Source organism: Malus sylvestris, chromosome 12 (genome assembly GCF_916048215.2).
Source record: "Malus sylvestris chromosome 12, drMalSylv7.2, whole genome shotgun sequence".
In the NCBI taxonomy this organism is placed as follows: Eukaryota; Viridiplantae; Streptophyta; class Magnoliopsida; order Rosales; family Rosaceae; genus Malus; species Malus sylvestris.
The window spans coordinates 2,440,192-2,457,036 of NC_062271.1; the positions used below are offsets into that span (position 1 = coordinate 2,440,192).

Here is a 16,845-nt window from a genome sequence, read left to right on the forward strand (position 1 = left end):
TAATAGATGAGGCTCAACAAAAAAATAAAACTTTTAACATAATTGGATATTCCTCTAAATTGTATAGACCTTTTACATGAACTGGCCATAAAAAATAATTGATTTTTATATGATAAAACAAAAGGCTAGTTGTAAGGTTGGGTTTAAACAAAAAACATAAGGTTGTTGGCTCCAACAAGTTTCTAACCCATCACTCCTTGGTCAAAACAATAGATCACATGCTCTTTATGGTTAAAACAAGCAGACAATACATATTTATTGATGAAATTCCATGACGGGCATGGGCCTGTAGCCTCCATGTGATTCCGCTATTGGTCACATTGTAAAAAATACGTGACGGGTAGTAATTATTGCACGTATCTCTATTAGTTTCGGTAATATTGGTACAATATTTTGAAGAGTGTGTGTGTGAGTCTTATAAGTAGATATTCAAGTGTTATAACTTCTTGTAAAACAAGAATATATACATGAGGAAGTATGACTTGCCCTCTTCTTTTGCAATGCATTTTATGTCGATAGTAATCCTCCCATAAGGAGGCAAAAATAAGAAAGACATGACAACATGGGGCATCGAAGAGAAAGATGCCAATGTGCATAATACACCACCATCTGGATACTACAGAATCTGTTTGTCTAAAACCTTTTCGTTTCTCCTTAGATTTTACCCTAGTACGTGCTTGACTATGAAAGAGTAATTATATATATAGCTATATGTAGTACTTTGTATCTCTCTTCACGCATCGAAAAATAAAAGTTGTTTGTTATTGTTGTCAAGAATATCTCAGATTGGAGATGAAGGTCTTTCGTTAACTGTCGCTTCCGCTCATTCCTAATTGACTTCAAGTTGGATTCTCGTATTCTATGCAATGAAATTTGTTTATCAATTCAAAAGTTGGTAAACTAGTGAATGATTTATAATAAGGGTTCATTAGATATTGGTCCTGAAAAATCATGATTTCTAAACATAAACCCACATATAACTAAACATTCAACAAAAACCTAAAAGTCAAATAAACTGCCACATAAGAATATAAGTATCCTACTAATACAAATTATTTACAATTTTTGCCACAACCTACTTGAAAATTAGCTTCAATCAAGGGCCGTAAAACCTAATTAATCATCCTGATGTTTTTTCTATTTATTTATTTTTAATTTCTACAACAATCTAGTGCATTACTCTAAATAATGACTACATTATATTATTCGGTGTAATATTCTCCTTATATATAATAGTTAAACGTCCCTACTTTATGTATATAAATAATATCGCCCTATAGTTTGTAATTTACCTACAGTATAAAAGCAAAATATTCTCATATTTCTTTTGGCAATTTACCTATGATATATGCAAATAATATTCTCATGTTTTGCTGGCATTTTTTCTAAATTATGCAAGTAGGTAAATTTCAATAATAGTAGGTAAATTATGCACACGTAATTTACCTACATTTTTTATGTGAATCAAATATCTAGACTGTATGTGTAAATAATTAACCTATAGTTGGTTCTTTTCTTTTTCTTTGTCCTAAAATTAATTTACCTGCAAGTTTTTATCTCCTTTAATTTATATATTTTTACTTTGACAACAATTTTTTTATATATTTTAAAGTACAATAATTTACCTATATATAATATGGACACGTTGTAATGGTAAATTGGAATTCGAGAGCCAAACTAACCAACAAATCCCTATATTTATATGCAAAATATTATTTTTGTAAAATCATTAATTCTCCCTCACAATTTGCATAGAATTAATTGTGTACATTAAACATTCAATAAGGGTGTTTTAGGCATCCGAAAAATTTTAAATGGGTAAAGTCAAACATAATTAATGAATTTGCTTATGTGAAGTCTAGTCAATGGGTTTTATTTGAGCAAAAAATTTACGTCGGGTTTTATGTGGAGAAAATTGAGCTCCAGGGGCTAAAGTCATATTTTCAATTTTTAGTTGTGGGTTATCTAATTATTGCTTCAGGGTTGTGCACTCGTTTGAAACTTCAAAAGTATTCTTCGCGTGAATATGAGAAATATATATATGCATGTAAACCCTAAGCCCTAAAACCAAACCTACATGTCTATACTTGCAAAACGAGTTGAACAACACCGCAAAGTTAAGAAAAAAACAAGAAAGTAAGACAAACCTGGATATCGGGATGCACATTAATTTGAGAAGTAATAGCCAGACAAGTCAACATAGTCTGAAAATAAAGCAGCACAAGCTGCTGACGAAGCAAGATCTACAGCCTCTTGCTAAGCTTAAATTATTATTATTATTTTTTGGATAAGATGAGTTCTTAAATTTCATAGGATAGCCAAAACAAAACCAGGGGCTGCTAGCAAGTATTTATGTGCATCAGAAAATATCTATTTGGAAAACCCCAAGGTCTCAATCTTGTATTGAATAAAATTGAATTGTATGCGAAGTTTCATTGAATATAACAATTATGCATGGGAAGGATATGGATGCTGTGCTTTTAAAACATGCATGGTATTGTCAATTTGAGAGCAGCCCACAGTTCTGTTACTTTCCAGCTGCTGGTTATGCAACTTGCTACTTGGTTGCAACTAGGTCGAAGAAGTTGTCAAATTTAACTCATTAAAATGATGTTGATGACTTATATGGCAATTTGACATTTTTTTTCAAATTTTTACTCTGTCTAATATTTTAAATAATAATGTTATTTTATACTTTTTTTTTTATCCATTGCGAGTCTAATTATTGAGACAATCAATCAAATACTTAAAATACACGACAACATTTATTATATATTGCACCACATCTTATTTAAAAATTATTAAATGAATTTGACATTAAAAGGCTTTGCCTTCAATTGACTCGACGCCACGCAAGAAACTAAAGGCTTGATTGGAGAGAGTTTGTGCCATTTTTTAGTGTTGCTTGTGTATGTGTTAGTTTTGACATCTCCTTTGGAGATGTTACAATACAAATATTTTAGAATTGTTCGATAAATTTGATTATTTTTTCTTATAGAAGTTAAAAATTTTGATATTTACATTAAGGTGTGAGATTGGAATCAAACTCATCATCTCATCAAAAGTCAAATAAAAAAACCTCTCATTTATAAGTACAAAGAAATATTAATAGATCATAGTATTAACGGATTGTATAAGAAATGCACATGTTGTTGAGAGCAAGAATCCTGCATTGAGAAAGTAAGAAACTACGCATGTTCTTTATAAGAAATTAAGCTTAATCTAGCCAACACTACCACTTGTTTTATAAGGTAAAACTTCTCATTTCTTCATAATATTATAGCATATTGTCCACGTACATTTACATTACCGAGCATGTGTCATACTGAGAACATAAATGCATAAATCTCAAGTCAAAAAATAAAAAGACTTTAATGTACTTATAAAAAGTTGAGTTTGTGTTGTACTTTATTACCAGAGTCTCATTTTCTTTTCCTTTCCTTTTTTATTATATTCAAACAAGTACTAAGCCACATAAAATGAACTTCAATCTCAGCCAAGCCACGTACCATACACAAAAATCAAAACCTTTTGAGTTGACGTGTAACACCAACTCCCCACCCATTCTAGCCTGCATTATTATTTATTAACACACACATAAATCCTCCCCTAACCTACTATACTACCACCATTTGATTCACAAAGTTCCAACAACTACATCCAGAGGAAGAAGAAGCAGCAGCAAGCTCTGGCAAGCACACATTTTTATCACCATTTCTGAATCCAAATGAGAAGAAAACCATCTCAAATCTCTCTGCAGAAACCCATCGTCCAAAACATTCCAGTTCTACCAAATATGCAAGAAAATGGTGAGCAAATCTCAAAGAAAAATGACAGTTTTATGGAGCAGCAAGGAAGCACGTCACCAAAGATGCATGAAAACGACGAGGAACTTTCAACAATGGACGGTCAGGATTCAGCTGCTGTAGAAGGTGATGATGATGTTGTTGTAGATCAAGTGCCTACGGCGGCGGCGGCGGAAGAAGAAGAGAGTGGACGCGAGAGGTTACAGAAGCACAGAATGGAGGTGGCCGGACAGGTTTGGATTCCGGAGATATGGGGGCAGGAGGAGTTGCTGCAGGATTGGATAGATTGTTCAGCTTTTGATGCTTCTTTGTTTCCGAGTGGGATTATGACTGCTCGGTCTGCTTTGGTTGAGGAGGGGAGGAGAGAAAACACCGGCAGATTAAGGATAGAGAACAGGTGTTGAATATTCATTAATGATAATTTAATCCTCTTTTTATTAGTTTTATAAGATCTTTTATCTTTGTTTTTTTTTTTAATTTTATTATTATGATCATATACAGATGATTGTTGAAACATTGAGTTTGTGAGAATGATTTTAGTAAGAATGATAAATGTTTTTTAGGCGATATTATTGTTTAATTTAAATTATTGAAAGGGAATTCGAACTTAGGTATAGAAGAAGGACCATACTATTGTAACCAACTCAACTAAACCCATTGTTCTAAAATGCGCCGCCTAGGCGCTAAGCGGTTGGTCACCGCCTCGATTAATGTCTAAGCGTTTGAAAATTAAAAAAGAGCGCATAAACCTGCTGATGCGCCCGTCTAGGTTGCAACTCACTTAGACAGAAAATAGATAACTTTCATTTTGAATTTTAATTTTTCAATAAATTGTAAGGTACTTGTTGAATACTTAAATGAACACACATTATAAGCTTGTTCCCCATGTTTTCATTATGTTCCAATGCTTCATAATATATATGTCATTCTATTTTGTAGTTTATGATGAAATTATATATATTTTAAGTATAAACAGACACTTATTTACATTAAATATAATATATTTACTTAAATCTGCCTAGTATGCCTAGGCGCTAGGCCCCACCCTGCCACTCGACCAATGCCTAGCGTCTTTTAGAACCTTAACCCAAATCTCTAAAGAATGCATTTTCAAAATAACGACGTGCGCAACTTGTATTGAAATTTTGTGTATAGGATCCATTTATGACTAGTGCATAATTCGGAAGATATTTCGAGTTTGAATTCCTCTCCAATTGATCAAATGGAACATCATTTCCTTTTTCAGTTGGATTCAATGGAGGATCGTTTAGTTTTTCCCTTTAGATGATATTGGTTGAATGCCAGTGACTAAACAAATTTAAGCCAGATTATATATTTTGGAACAAAATGTCAGCAATCATTGTGAAATGGGGGGAGAGGATGATGAAGAATCAATCTTTTTTTTTTTGTCATAGATTAGATGTCAGATTAGCCACCGACAGAGTTCTAACTCACGTCATCATACAAAGGTTCAACTCATTTTCACCATTGTGGTAAAGAGCCACTTGCAGATGATGAAGAATCAATCTACCATTGGAGGACTCAGGTGCGACGGGAATCTTAATTTGGCAATATCTCAGGCCTATCCCCCATTGCCATGTGAAAAAGATAAAATGCATAACAATGCATGACTTGAGTTGGAAATTTCAATTATCGTCACAATGGCATCTCATCGTTGGTAAGTTTCTCTCGGGAGGGTAAAAGTCGAAAGACAGAATAGAAGTCGATGTCTGAAAGCAAATCTTGTTAATACTGTAAGCCATCTTCTTTCTCATAAAGATTCACTACATGATTACGATCTGCTTAACATAAAAATAAATAAATAAAAAGGCCACATTTCACTAACCATACAATCTTTCATGTTTTTGTTTTTCCTTCCAAAAATTGACAACAGGATAAAAGAAATATATAACACGTTTGCTATTACACAAGTGTTTTAGCAGCAACGGGTTTCTTTCGACAGCTATTCAGATATCAGCTCCCATATTTTAATCGTCCCGTCATCGGCTGCAGAAGCAAGAACCCGGTCCTCCTAAAGAATTCAACAGCAGTGTACGATGGAAATGTTAGTATACGTATGAAAGTTGGACCTCTCACTTTTCTCTTTCTTTAAATATAGGGGAATATGCACAAATAAAACCGATTACAAACTTCAAATCACTACTAAAACTGGAGGAACACTAAGCAGACAATTAATCCGCTACAACCACGGTCTACACGGCTCATTTATCTGTTTTGTGTCCCACCCACAATCATGATTGGACCATGTGCATATTGGTACCGTTCAAGGGTATATCAGCAACAATAACGGTCCTCAAAATGGTAGCGGTAGTTGTGCGTTTGTGTTGATAACAGTGACGCTTGTAATTACCGTCAGGGTTCAATGATGATTGTGGGTGGTCGTATTGACTATGAAGGGGGTGCTGGTGATAGTAGTAGTGGATACAACAGAAATTACAGTGACAGAAGCAATGACGGGTGGTGATAGCCATTTGAGTATTAATGGTAGCAGATACGAGTTAAAGAACCTAGAGTCCATGTCGGCACCCCCTCAATTCACAAGGAAAAGAATAGGACCTAAATAAGTTGCAGAAGAAGAAATCTTACCCCAGGGCTCCATTGCACAGAATTGATATCCATGTCATGGGCATTCTCCTTCCTCAAAAGCAATTTATACGAAGGTCCATCAACCTGAATGAAAACACACAATTCGGTAACTTAATACTCTCCAAACCAGATAAGCAAATAATAGAGCCACTCCAATCATCTAGCACTTGATGAGCTTGCTACTAGCATCTGCGTATGAATCAGAAGTAAACACAAATTTAGAGATCGAAAACCTTGCCGAGTGATTCCGGAAAGGGGACTATATGTCTAAAAAGCATTAGATTAACTGATCCACGCCAAGCTCTAGATATATATTTAGGGTGGTGCTATCCACAACCCCTATTTACTCCCACACACCCCCCCGTTAATCTCTGTCCTTTGATCTTCTTCAATTCATTCCATCCGACATCCGGAATTGAGGAGTATGTGAATATAAAAAGTGGTGTGTGGCATCACCTATATTTATTCGCAGTTTACCATCAGATGCATGCAGAATCGCAGATATTAAGGCATACGAAACAAATTCTGGAATAATCAATGTGGGTTAAAGATTATGACATACCAAACCATCTTGATCATCGTTCTCCACAAAAAATCTTATGGCATCATCAGCAGCTCCACTAGCTATGATATTGTCCCTGTCAATTTTCAATCAAATATAAATCAATATTCGGGATAAATCCAAATCTTATTTGGTGAATCAAATAATAAATTAACTAGCCTAGTTAACTCAATCAAATCAGTGTGGCCATGTTTAGTGTATACTTTACCCAGATTACTATACTATCTCATACCGAATAAAAGATCGTAAGAATATTCAGTAAACTACCAAATTAAACAGCTCATCTTGATTCTTTCCTGTGTTTTATAATCTTGACTACAAACCCTAAACTGTTGGGACTATTTCTTTGGTTCCATTACCTTGACCAATGAACTGAAAATATTGTCCGGTCATGATAACCTGAAAGAGTGCAAAGATGTCGCCTGAAAAACCAAAAAGAACGAAGCATCTTGTCAGTACAATTACAACAAATGAATGACAGCTAACTGTCAGCACCCTATTAATCCAGTTACTAATTACTAATTACCGAATTAAGTTCAATAATAATATCTTTCTCTTGTTATAAAACACAATTACATTGTCTCTTTTTGTAGAAAATATAATCTGTTTCAAATTCATGCATCTTTACATAAGAGTGACAGTGGATGGTGCATGCGTCAGGATGCATGAGTGTTCAAAAGTACAGAACGACTACATGAGGAACTCAAAGTAAAAAGTACATAAAACAAACAAAAAGAAGTATAGAACTAAATGAATATCAAAGAGAGAGAGAGAGAGAGAGAGAGAGAGAGATAAAATACTCAACTTTTTTTAAATAATTCCCAAAAGCGAAAAACCAATTTCACGTATGGATTCTAAAAAAAGTAAAGAAGTACTCCTAATGCTACTCACCAAGGTGCAAAGCCATCAGCAGACATCTTTGCATCGTCTGATCCCCATATCTTTAAAGTAAGATCATCACTGCAAAATCAGTACATTGTTATTTATTTCTTCAATTTTTGTTTTACATAGATGTTCTTACAAATGGTGTTTTAGTATCCAAACCAAGCAAACATTAAAATGAGATATCTTTTCTGCATACCTGCAGGTGACCATTTTGTCTCCACTGGCATTAAACGATAGAGCCCAGATGGTAGAAGAGTGACCACTAACAAGAAAACCGATGAGCTAAATTAGAGTAAAATGGTATATTTTAGTAAAAAGTGCTAGAAATACTGCAAACTCAACTGGTTTAGAACCATGTATTACATTCAACAAAAAATCTCCTGCATTCCTAAGACAGGACCATATTTATTTTAAATTATATATGAACAGCTGGGATGCATTGCATCCACTGCACATTCTAGTCGTCCATATCTAATCAATCAGAGAAACATGACCTCATCTAAGGAAAAACTGCTTATGAGTGAACACACGCACAAGGTTATGGAATATTTACTTAAAGAGAACAATCTGAAGAAAGAAGGATGATACAGAAAATTTCAAGATCTAAAGAGGCTACGATGTAGTACTTGTTAGTTTCACCTAATGTTTGAACACACGCCCAATCATCATCATCACCATCATCTGCCCATATCTGCAAGAAACATTGCACTGAATCATAAAAACTCTGAGGTAGCCCAATCTTCTTGATACATAACGAAAGAAAAAGAAAGTAACCATTTTTGTAGGACAGTGGTAGGGATAGTAAAAGCACTTAAAAGTTCTAAGCTTTTACCTTGACAGTGTTATCATAGCTACAAGAAAATATAAGATTCCTAGTGGGATGCCACTGAACCATCTTCACATCCTGTGTATGGCCTTGCAACACTGAAACACAGTCGAACTCATTCCCGGGTAGCGCTTCCCATACCCATACAGTTTTATCCCGCCCGCAAGTCGTAAGCATAGACCCAGATGGATTCCAACACACACTTTTCACTTCGTTTTCATGACCCTAATACACACACACACACACAAAAATGCCTTTTCACTTTACTAACAAAAACCAAAATAACCCGACTTGCAAAATCGACAATTTATGCATAGCAATAGTCTTTCAATGCCATTAACAAAATACCATCTTTACTAACACAAATCAAAAGATCCCAACTTGTAAAAAAAATTGACCAATTTATCTAAAGCAAGATTCTTTCACTATTTGCAAACCTCTAGACTGGCAACACATTCGTAATCGCCTCCAACATTTTCCCAAATTGCAGTGGTGGCATCGAAGCTTGCAGTGGCCAATAACTTCCCAGATGGGGACCAAGCGCACGATCGGACGGTTCTGGTGTGCGTTTCATCCAGAACTGCCTGCAACCCATAAAAACTCCATTAAGAACCGACCCATTTAACAAAAAATGGAAATATTAAATAAAATTACATGAAAAGATGGGTCACCTTACAATCCCAAGAAGAAGTGGATAGGTTTTGTTCCCAAATACGAACGGTCTTATCGCCGCTGCAGGAAGCGAAGGAAAGGGGAATTCCGGCGACACCGGTGGCCGGATTCCAGGCGAGGCTCCAGACCCTATCAGTGTGGCCCTCTAGCTTCTGAATCTCTCGCAGCTCTTTTGCAAACTCCATGGCCAAGTGAGGCTTTGAGCTATGAGGAGTCGGCGAGGCAGAGGATTTGACTGTGCGAATGCTGTCTGTGTTGAGTGTTCTACGAGGGTACTACATTAGTCACGGGCAAAACAGTCCTTCTGGCAAAGTAACACGTAGTTTCCTTTAATTTCATTTCGACTTTGATTACAAGTGAACTTCCAATTTGAGTTCGAACTCCACACTCGCATGTTTAAAAGCCACCATTTTGTTTTGGCAGACCGTTTGAATTAGGAGGTCAAAAGTAACGATGCTGCCTTATGTGGTAAGGTTCTTTTAAACTTATTAAGAATATATAATTGCTTCTTTACGATTTTGGTATAGATAATAACGTTTGTTAAACAAAATATATATACATAATTTATGGACCTAATAGATGGGCATGAAAAGAGCAACCTAAAGGATGAGAAGACCAAGATATTAAGCCTACAAGCCAGCCCAAGAAACTCAATAGATAGAGTGCAAAACCTAAAGTACGAAACCTAAAGTACTTTCCCATTACTCCTTCTTGGCATGGAATTTTAAGGACAAGTCTGCTCAGACGTTTAACTTCAGGCCACGAGTTGGTATTAATGGGAAAAGACGTCTATCAAAAGACATAAATGTTGTTAGCCTAGCACTCAGCTAAAGTGCCTTCCAACCACTCATGGACGAACGTTGCACTCGATGCATGTCGGTCCAAGAAGCCATGCAAATAGCCTTGTGCAGTCGCTATCTCTCCACATGTTAAATGAACAGTGGAGAAGTAGCTTATAGGTTGTGCTTACGCATTCGACCCATTAAATGGTAAGGCAGTAAGAGAAATAAAGGAGACGAATACCCCTTAATAAACTGTCGGATCAACGGAAGGAAAATTACATTACATTATTTTAAAGCACTCTTATAACCCACATCAAATATATATTAAATCACTATAATGAACGTAGCCCATATTTAGGAATAAACGACTTAAATCGTTTTGCTCACAATCTCGCCTTTGTTTTAAAAGCTGGTACACCACTAAATTGAAAAATAATTCAAACTTACGAGGCAGTGATTTGAAGACGAAAACTCCATTGAGACAAAATTTCCATTGAAAAATGAAATTCTAAGCCTACATGGACCAGTACCTTCAGAGCCCACAACAGCCGGTCCGACCGACCCGCCCCAAACCGTTCCAACACTCTAGCGGACCGCTCCGAGCAACCCGGTTCTCAAATCCAAACACAATATTACAGAACCCAAATCCCTTTCCCATTTCCACGACGCAAGAGCTCTGACCAAAATCTTCCGCCTCGCAGCTCAGATCAGAAGCAACCGGAAACAGATTCGCGCAGATCGCCATGGATTCAGCGGCCCGAAGGAGCGGCGGCGGACTCTTCGAAGGCCTTTACAGGGTCATCATGCGCCGCAACTCCGTCTACGTCACCTTCGTCATCGCCGGCGCCTTCCTCGGCGAGCGGGTGAGCATCTTACAAGTTTTTAGATTAGGGTTTCCCTCACTGAACCTCTCGTTTCAGATTATTTTTGTTCCCTGTTGTTTTCTGTTTCGTTGGTAGGAAAATCTGAGGAAATTAAAGGTGATTGATTTGCGATTAGGTCAGTTTAGTCTAGCAGAAAGCTCAGGAATTTCAATTGTGTTTATGGTATTTTGCTGAATTGGTCCTGTGATTAAACGGGAGCGGCTATATTTTTATTGTGTTGGTGAAAAATGGGTGAAATTTGATATTTGTTTATTGCCATTTAGTAATAAATTTTTGGTAATTAATTTTATAGATCTAATTTCATTAATTGGTTTCATATATGTTCATATATTCAACGCTCGTAAAGATGAAAAGTTGCTAAATTGATCAAGTTGAGGGTCATATATATAGTGGAACTATCGAGATTCAAAATCTTGGCACTTTGGTTTATGATATCATATTATCTCATATGCGCAATGCTCGTAAGGACGTAGAGTTGCTAACTGGAGACATTACTGGATTTGCATTGCTTGGAACTTTACATTTCGGGTGTTTTTTTTTTTTTTTTTTTCTGAGTTTTGGGGTGTATGCATATTTCTGAATGAGTTTTTTTTTTTTCATTCCTTGCTGAATTTGTTTCTTATGATTCGCCTCTAACTTCTATTTGATTTATGTTGTTTTGTGAAAGAAGAACGAACGTCATAGTGTTCTTATGTATTTGATTTGCTGGTTTCAGGCTGTAGATTATGGAGTTCATAAGCTGTGGGAGTACAATAATGTTGGGGTATGTGAACTTTTCTTTAGTTTTATTTACACATGGTGGTTTGCGTGCACTTACTCCGTGTATATTAGAATTTATGTATTTCCAGTTTGATGGAAACACTAGAAGAATGCTATGTACGATTGTGCCCATGTGCTATTTTCTATATTAGATACAGATGGAAAATCCAAATTGTAAATTGCTTTTATTTATTTTCCCTTCTGTAAATACATGCTGGTTTTTTATTTTTCCTAAAGACAAAACTTTTGCCCATGGCTGGATGTTCTGTATACCTTATTTGGTTGAGCATGTATGCTTGTTTGGATTGTTATAGATGGTGCTGCTGGTTATAGATGTATTTCCTAATTTGTTTTTCGAGGGAATGTTTATCTGGCATTTGTTGCTCTTCCTTACCTATGTCGAACGGATGGGAGTTTTCGTGAGTCTGGCCGCTGGCCACAGTTGAGATGGATTGTCGCTTTCCACAACTATATAGACATGTATATTGTTCTACTCATGTCTTCAGTGCAGTTGAGATTTTTCGTCGGTAGTAATTGTTTACGACATTCTGTACACATTGAATGTACTTTTAAAATTTCTCAATTTTGATCGGTCTACTGGACAATGTCACAAGTTTAAAATCGGAACTGTTTATTTTCTCTTTTATGCAGAAACGATATGAAGATATTTCAGTTCTGGGGACAAGGCAATCGGAAGAATGAGATTACCAACGCTTCTCTTCGACAATTCTAAAGTTTTCATACTCTTGGAAAGTTGGACCGTGCAAATTATGCTTTAGGTAGGACTTCTCATTTTTGTAATAAAGTATGGGCGGATTCAGCTTAGGGAGACTTTGGATGCGGTCCCTAGTTATGAACAGTCTTTGACTAAAACCTTATTGGTTTTCAATTTTTGATCCAAGTCCCTGAAATTAATTGATAATTTATTTCTATGTACGTTACTATATTTTTTAAATTAAAAATTAAAATTTATAGTTGTTTATAGTAATGAGATTTTAAATAAAAAACCATAATTTGTGGGATTAAAAATATTAAAATATAAATATACTATTGTGTGTGTGTGTGTGTAAACATGGGTACATTCATAAAAAAAACCAAAAAATTATTGTATCAAAACATGGGTACATTCTTCAAAATGGGTACATTTAGCAAAAATAAAAATGGGTACAAATAAATAAATAAATATGGGTACAATACAAATAAAACTTTAAAAAATATGGGCACAAAAAGAAATTAATATATGGGTACAAATTAAAACTGAAAGGAAAATTGGTACAAATTAAAAAAGGGTTGCAAATTAAAAATGGGTACAAACTAAAAATAAAAATATATGATAAAAAATTTAGCCATAAATATAAATATACTAATTGTAACATTTTTAATATTAAATGAATAAATTTAGAAATAAAAAATATTTTATTATTGAAATAATTAATGATATTATTAATACAAAGGACCTTGATCAAAAATTGAAAAGTAATAAGGTTTTAATCAATAGAGTAGTAAAAATAAGGATGAAAACCTAATTACTCCTTCAGCTTATCTATCAACCTTCTTCCATTCAACGAAAGTGTTTATGAAGTGTCGAATCTGTTGTGCACGGCCACATTGACTTGATTCTGTCAATGGTTATTGTTTATTTCTGAGATTTTGTTCCCTTTTGCCTTATGATTTGTGTTATCTCCTGTTATTTTGTTTAACAAAATCATGATTAGTCAGTTTAGCGAAGTTAAACGAAAAACTCGACAAACTGTAACAAAGGAGAAATTATAAACTAGAAAGGGAACAAAGAAATTTGCACTGGAATGTAAGGTTGTTCTGCTCACTCTTGGCTTTGTCTACATGAACGAGTGACACAGAGCTATATTTTCCGATTTTGTGATCCTTCTTATTTTTTTGTGTAGCTTTCTTTCTTTTAGTTCTCCCAATTTTAACTAACCTTTTGACACATCAACACAAGATAGGGAAGAAAAGAAAACAGTGAAGAAAAATATTAATGAATTATTATTGTGTCTTGGTAATACTACAAGTTATAAGCCCGGATTTGTAACTAAGCAGGGCATTACATTGATTGGTTGTATGGATGATAAGTCAATTAGGTGAGAAATCCATTTTACCTCTCGTTGAGGTCAAATTAAATTAAGGACGGCCTTAACCCTCGGGTTAGAATATCAAACCCTTACGATGGCAACTGGAAGCAAGCAATAAATTATTTGAGTCATTGTTCAGTTGATATACTTCTTATGACGAGCTAATTCTTTTGAGGTAACCGGAACTTGGTATACAAACGAACCAGATGAAGAAAAAATGTCTCCATGAAAGACCAAGTCCAACTCAATCTAAAAGTCCCCAAACAAACTGTAATACCTACGATTTTACTTTTATCTGTAAAATTTCATCAAATCCTCAATCGACGATCTATGTCTTGCGTTCATTCAACAACCTTGATTGCACGGGATCAATTGTTTAACATTGGGTTCAAACAGTAACGTTAATCATTTTAATTTACTTTTAACAATAACAAAATTTTAATTTCAAGGACTTAAGTGTGATACAAGTTAAATATCATGGGGTGTTGATGGAAATAAGTAAAAGTCAGCGTATAAAGATAAAACCTAGAAGTATAGGGATTCGAAGGAAAATATCAAAAATAGACAAACGCGTAGCAAGCAGCTAGGGTTTTATAAAAGCCCCAAAGTCTCTTCACCATTTAGCGCGGCAGTCCCGAAATCCAGTTTTAGGGTTTCCTTCTTCAGGTAGCCTCCGCCGCCACTAGGGTTTTCTCATCTCATCATTCTGTGCATTCTGTATTGCGACCTCACTAAAATTTTCGCTTCATTATTCTGATTTTGTAGGAAGTTTTTTCGCAGCGACGACAAGGATCTAACTAACCATGAGGTAATTTCATTTTCTCCTCCTGTTCTTTGTTCATCAGATTGTAACTAGTTTTGGGTTATTGATCGATTTGGATTTTAACTGAATTTTTGGTGTTTTTAGAAACCAAAATCTCAAATTTTTGTTCATGTATTAGCATGTTGCTTGAATCCCTTGCTGTTTATTTGTTTTAATCTGGTTTTGCGAAGTGTTTACTGGCTAGAAATTGTGATTAGGGATTTAATACTCGTAAATCTGTAGTCTGGGAGGAATAACTGACGTAGTTTTTACAGAGAGGGGTGTGGTTTGATTACTTTGTTTTAGGGTTTTTTAATTTATGTTTTTTTCGGGTGGCGGTGGGCGAAAATGTCACTGATAGTCTAAATCTCAAGATGATTTAAAGTTATTTTACATTCATGTCTTAGACTATTGATTGCATTACATATCTAAATTGATAAATTTGAAACTGTTCCCTAGCTCTATCGTGGGAGTCAAGAACCTGTTTCGGATTATTTTACATTGGTCGTGTTACCTAAAGTTTGTGATTTTGCCGTCATTTGTTAAAACAGTAAGCTTTCAAGTGATGGGCTGAGGGAGGCCATTTCACAGATTAAGACAAATTCTGAGACAAAGAAGAGGAAGTTCACTGAGACGGTTGAGCTTCAGATTGGTCTGAAGAACTATGACCCACAAAAGGACAAGCGTTTCAGCGGTTCTGTCAGGCTTCCACATATCCCTCGCCCTAAGATGAGGGTTTGCATGCTTGGAGATGCTCAGCATGTTGAAGAGGTAAGTTGGCACATCTCGAACTGTTTATGAATTTGTTGACTCTGGATGCATTTGTGATAGAGTTGAAGCTAAATCTGTGTATCCTATGCTTTTACCACAGGCAGAGAAGATGGGTTTGGACTACATGGACGTTGAGAGCTTGAAAAAGCTTAACAAGAACAAGAAACTTGTTAAGAAGCTTGCCAAGAAATACCATGCATTTTTGGCTTCGGAAGCTGTCATTAAGCAGATTCCTCGTCTTCTTGGCCCTGGTCTTAACAAGGCAGGCAAGTATTCCTGATTATTAGCTATTCTGTATTCTCATTGTTGGACATTTTGATTTATTGAAGTGGCAGCTAACACTAACTCAAGCTTTGTGTACAACTTGCAGGTAAGTTCCCAACCTTGGTGAGTCATCAGGAATCTCTAGAGGCAAAACTTAACGAGACCAAAGCTATGGTGAAGTTCCAACTTAAGAAGGTTCTTTGCATGGGTGTTGCTGTCGGCAATCTTGCTATGGAGGAGAAGCAGATTTTCCAGAATGTGCAACTCAGTGTCAATTTCTTAGTTTCACTGTTGAAGAAGAATTGGCAGAATGTAAGTTATTGGCTTCATCCTCCTTAAATCATTTGGGTTTTTGAATTATACCCTCTCTGTACTAAGTTTTGGCTCTCAAATTTACGGATAACAAACCTTAAATGCTTATTTAATTGATCCTGTTGCTAGTATATCTTATATTGAACCATTTGCATTGCTATATTTTCTTGAATATTAATGTTGATAGTCGTTTTATTTCATTTAGTCGAACATATGAGCTGTAAATTGTGATTTGTTCTGAAATGAGATTGGATTGGCATTTGAAGTCTCGACTTCTAGTTGAGTATCATTTGATGCATGCTTTTATCTTTTTTACCCTTTTAATTGTACTTATGTATGTTGCCCTTTTGTTTGTATGATCAAATAGGTGAGGTCTTTGAACTTGAAGAGTACGATGGGGAAAGCTATCCGTATCTACTAAGTTCATAATCTTTATCAGAGACTTTCCAAGCGAAGGAAGCATCGGCAAACTTTTTTTCTAAGACATTTATTGCATATGTTTCAGTGTTATATTTTGTTTTCATTAACTTTGATTTCGTCGTTAAACTACAATTAGTACTGTGCTGTTTTAGATGAATGCTTTTGGAAAATTTTGAAGGAAAGTCTTTTTCTCTAATGTCTAGTGGATGGTGAAAGGTTACAATTGGGATGAAAGAATTAGGGTTTTCAGAATATGCTTGTTTCTTTTCTTCACCTGTATTCCGAAAGCCATAATCCTTTCATCGTAATGGACCCAGTTGTAATGGGGACTTCGACGATGAATCTGGATGAAGGGTTTCTTTCGGTTGGGTTCCCGTTTGTTCAACCGAGTCCGGGAAATGCA

General features: G+C 35.4%; 4 protein-coding genes across 5 annotated transcripts; 3 read left to right on the forward strand and 1 right to left on the reverse strand.

Moving 5' to 3' along the window:
* Positions 1-3,574: 3,574 nt before the first annotated feature.
* Positions 3,575-4,373, forward strand: LOC126593237 (protein BIC1-like). Its single transcript, XM_050259234.1, has one exon. It carries the CDS (start codon positions 3,728-3,730, stop codon positions 4,208-4,210), a length of 483 nt encoding a protein of 160 aa, XP_050115191.1. The 5' UTR covers positions 3,575-3,727; the 3' UTR covers positions 4,211-4,373.
* Positions 4,374-5,549: 1,176 nt separating this feature from the next.
* Positions 5,550-9,733, reverse strand: LOC126593230 (protein CIA1-like). The gene is made up of 10 exons (XM_050259226.1): positions 9,358-9,733; positions 9,124-9,270; positions 8,693-8,911; positions 8,487-8,551; positions 8,057-8,122; positions 7,867-7,935; positions 7,335-7,397; positions 6,976-7,051; positions 6,414-6,497; positions 5,550-5,838 (listed from the first exon to the last, which is right to left on the reverse strand). The coding sequence occupies exons 1-10, from the start codon at positions 9,541-9,543 to the stop codon at positions 5,770-5,772; spliced, it is 1,044 nt and encodes a 347-aa protein (XP_050115183.1). The 5' UTR covers positions 9,544-9,733; the 3' UTR covers positions 5,550-5,769.
* Positions 9,734-10,762: 1,029 nt separating this feature from the next.
* On the forward strand, positions 10,763-13,451 carry LOC126593240 (cytochrome b-c1 complex subunit 9, mitochondrial). 2 transcript variants are annotated; one of them, XR_007612897.1, is made up of 4 exons: positions 10,763-11,003; positions 11,740-11,787; positions 12,435-12,599; positions 13,317-13,451. XR_007612897.1 is itself a non-coding variant. In XM_050259238.1 (3 exons), exons 1-3 carry the CDS (start codon positions 10,884-10,886, stop codon positions 12,483-12,485), a joined length of 219 nt encoding a protein of 72 aa, XP_050115195.1. In that variant the 5' UTR covers positions 10,763-10,883; the 3' UTR covers positions 12,486-12,608. The 2 variants fall into 2 exon arrangements, 1 of the variants encoding a protein (XP_050115195.1); XM_050259238.1 differs by lacking the exon at positions 13,317-13,451 and having other exon boundaries at positions 12,435-12,608.
* A 962-nt stretch (positions 13,452-14,413) lies between these two features.
* LOC126593242 (60S ribosomal protein L10a-like) lies at positions 14,414-16,638 on the forward strand. The gene is made up of 6 exons (XM_050259239.1): positions 14,414-14,539; positions 14,639-14,681; positions 15,227-15,446; positions 15,547-15,712; positions 15,817-16,022; positions 16,390-16,638. Exons 2-6 carry the CDS (start codon positions 14,677-14,679, stop codon positions 16,441-16,443), a joined length of 651 nt encoding a protein of 216 aa, XP_050115196.1. The 5' UTR covers positions 14,414-14,539; positions 14,639-14,676; the 3' UTR covers positions 16,444-16,638.
* The last annotated feature ends 207 nt before the right edge of the window (positions 16,639-16,845 follow it).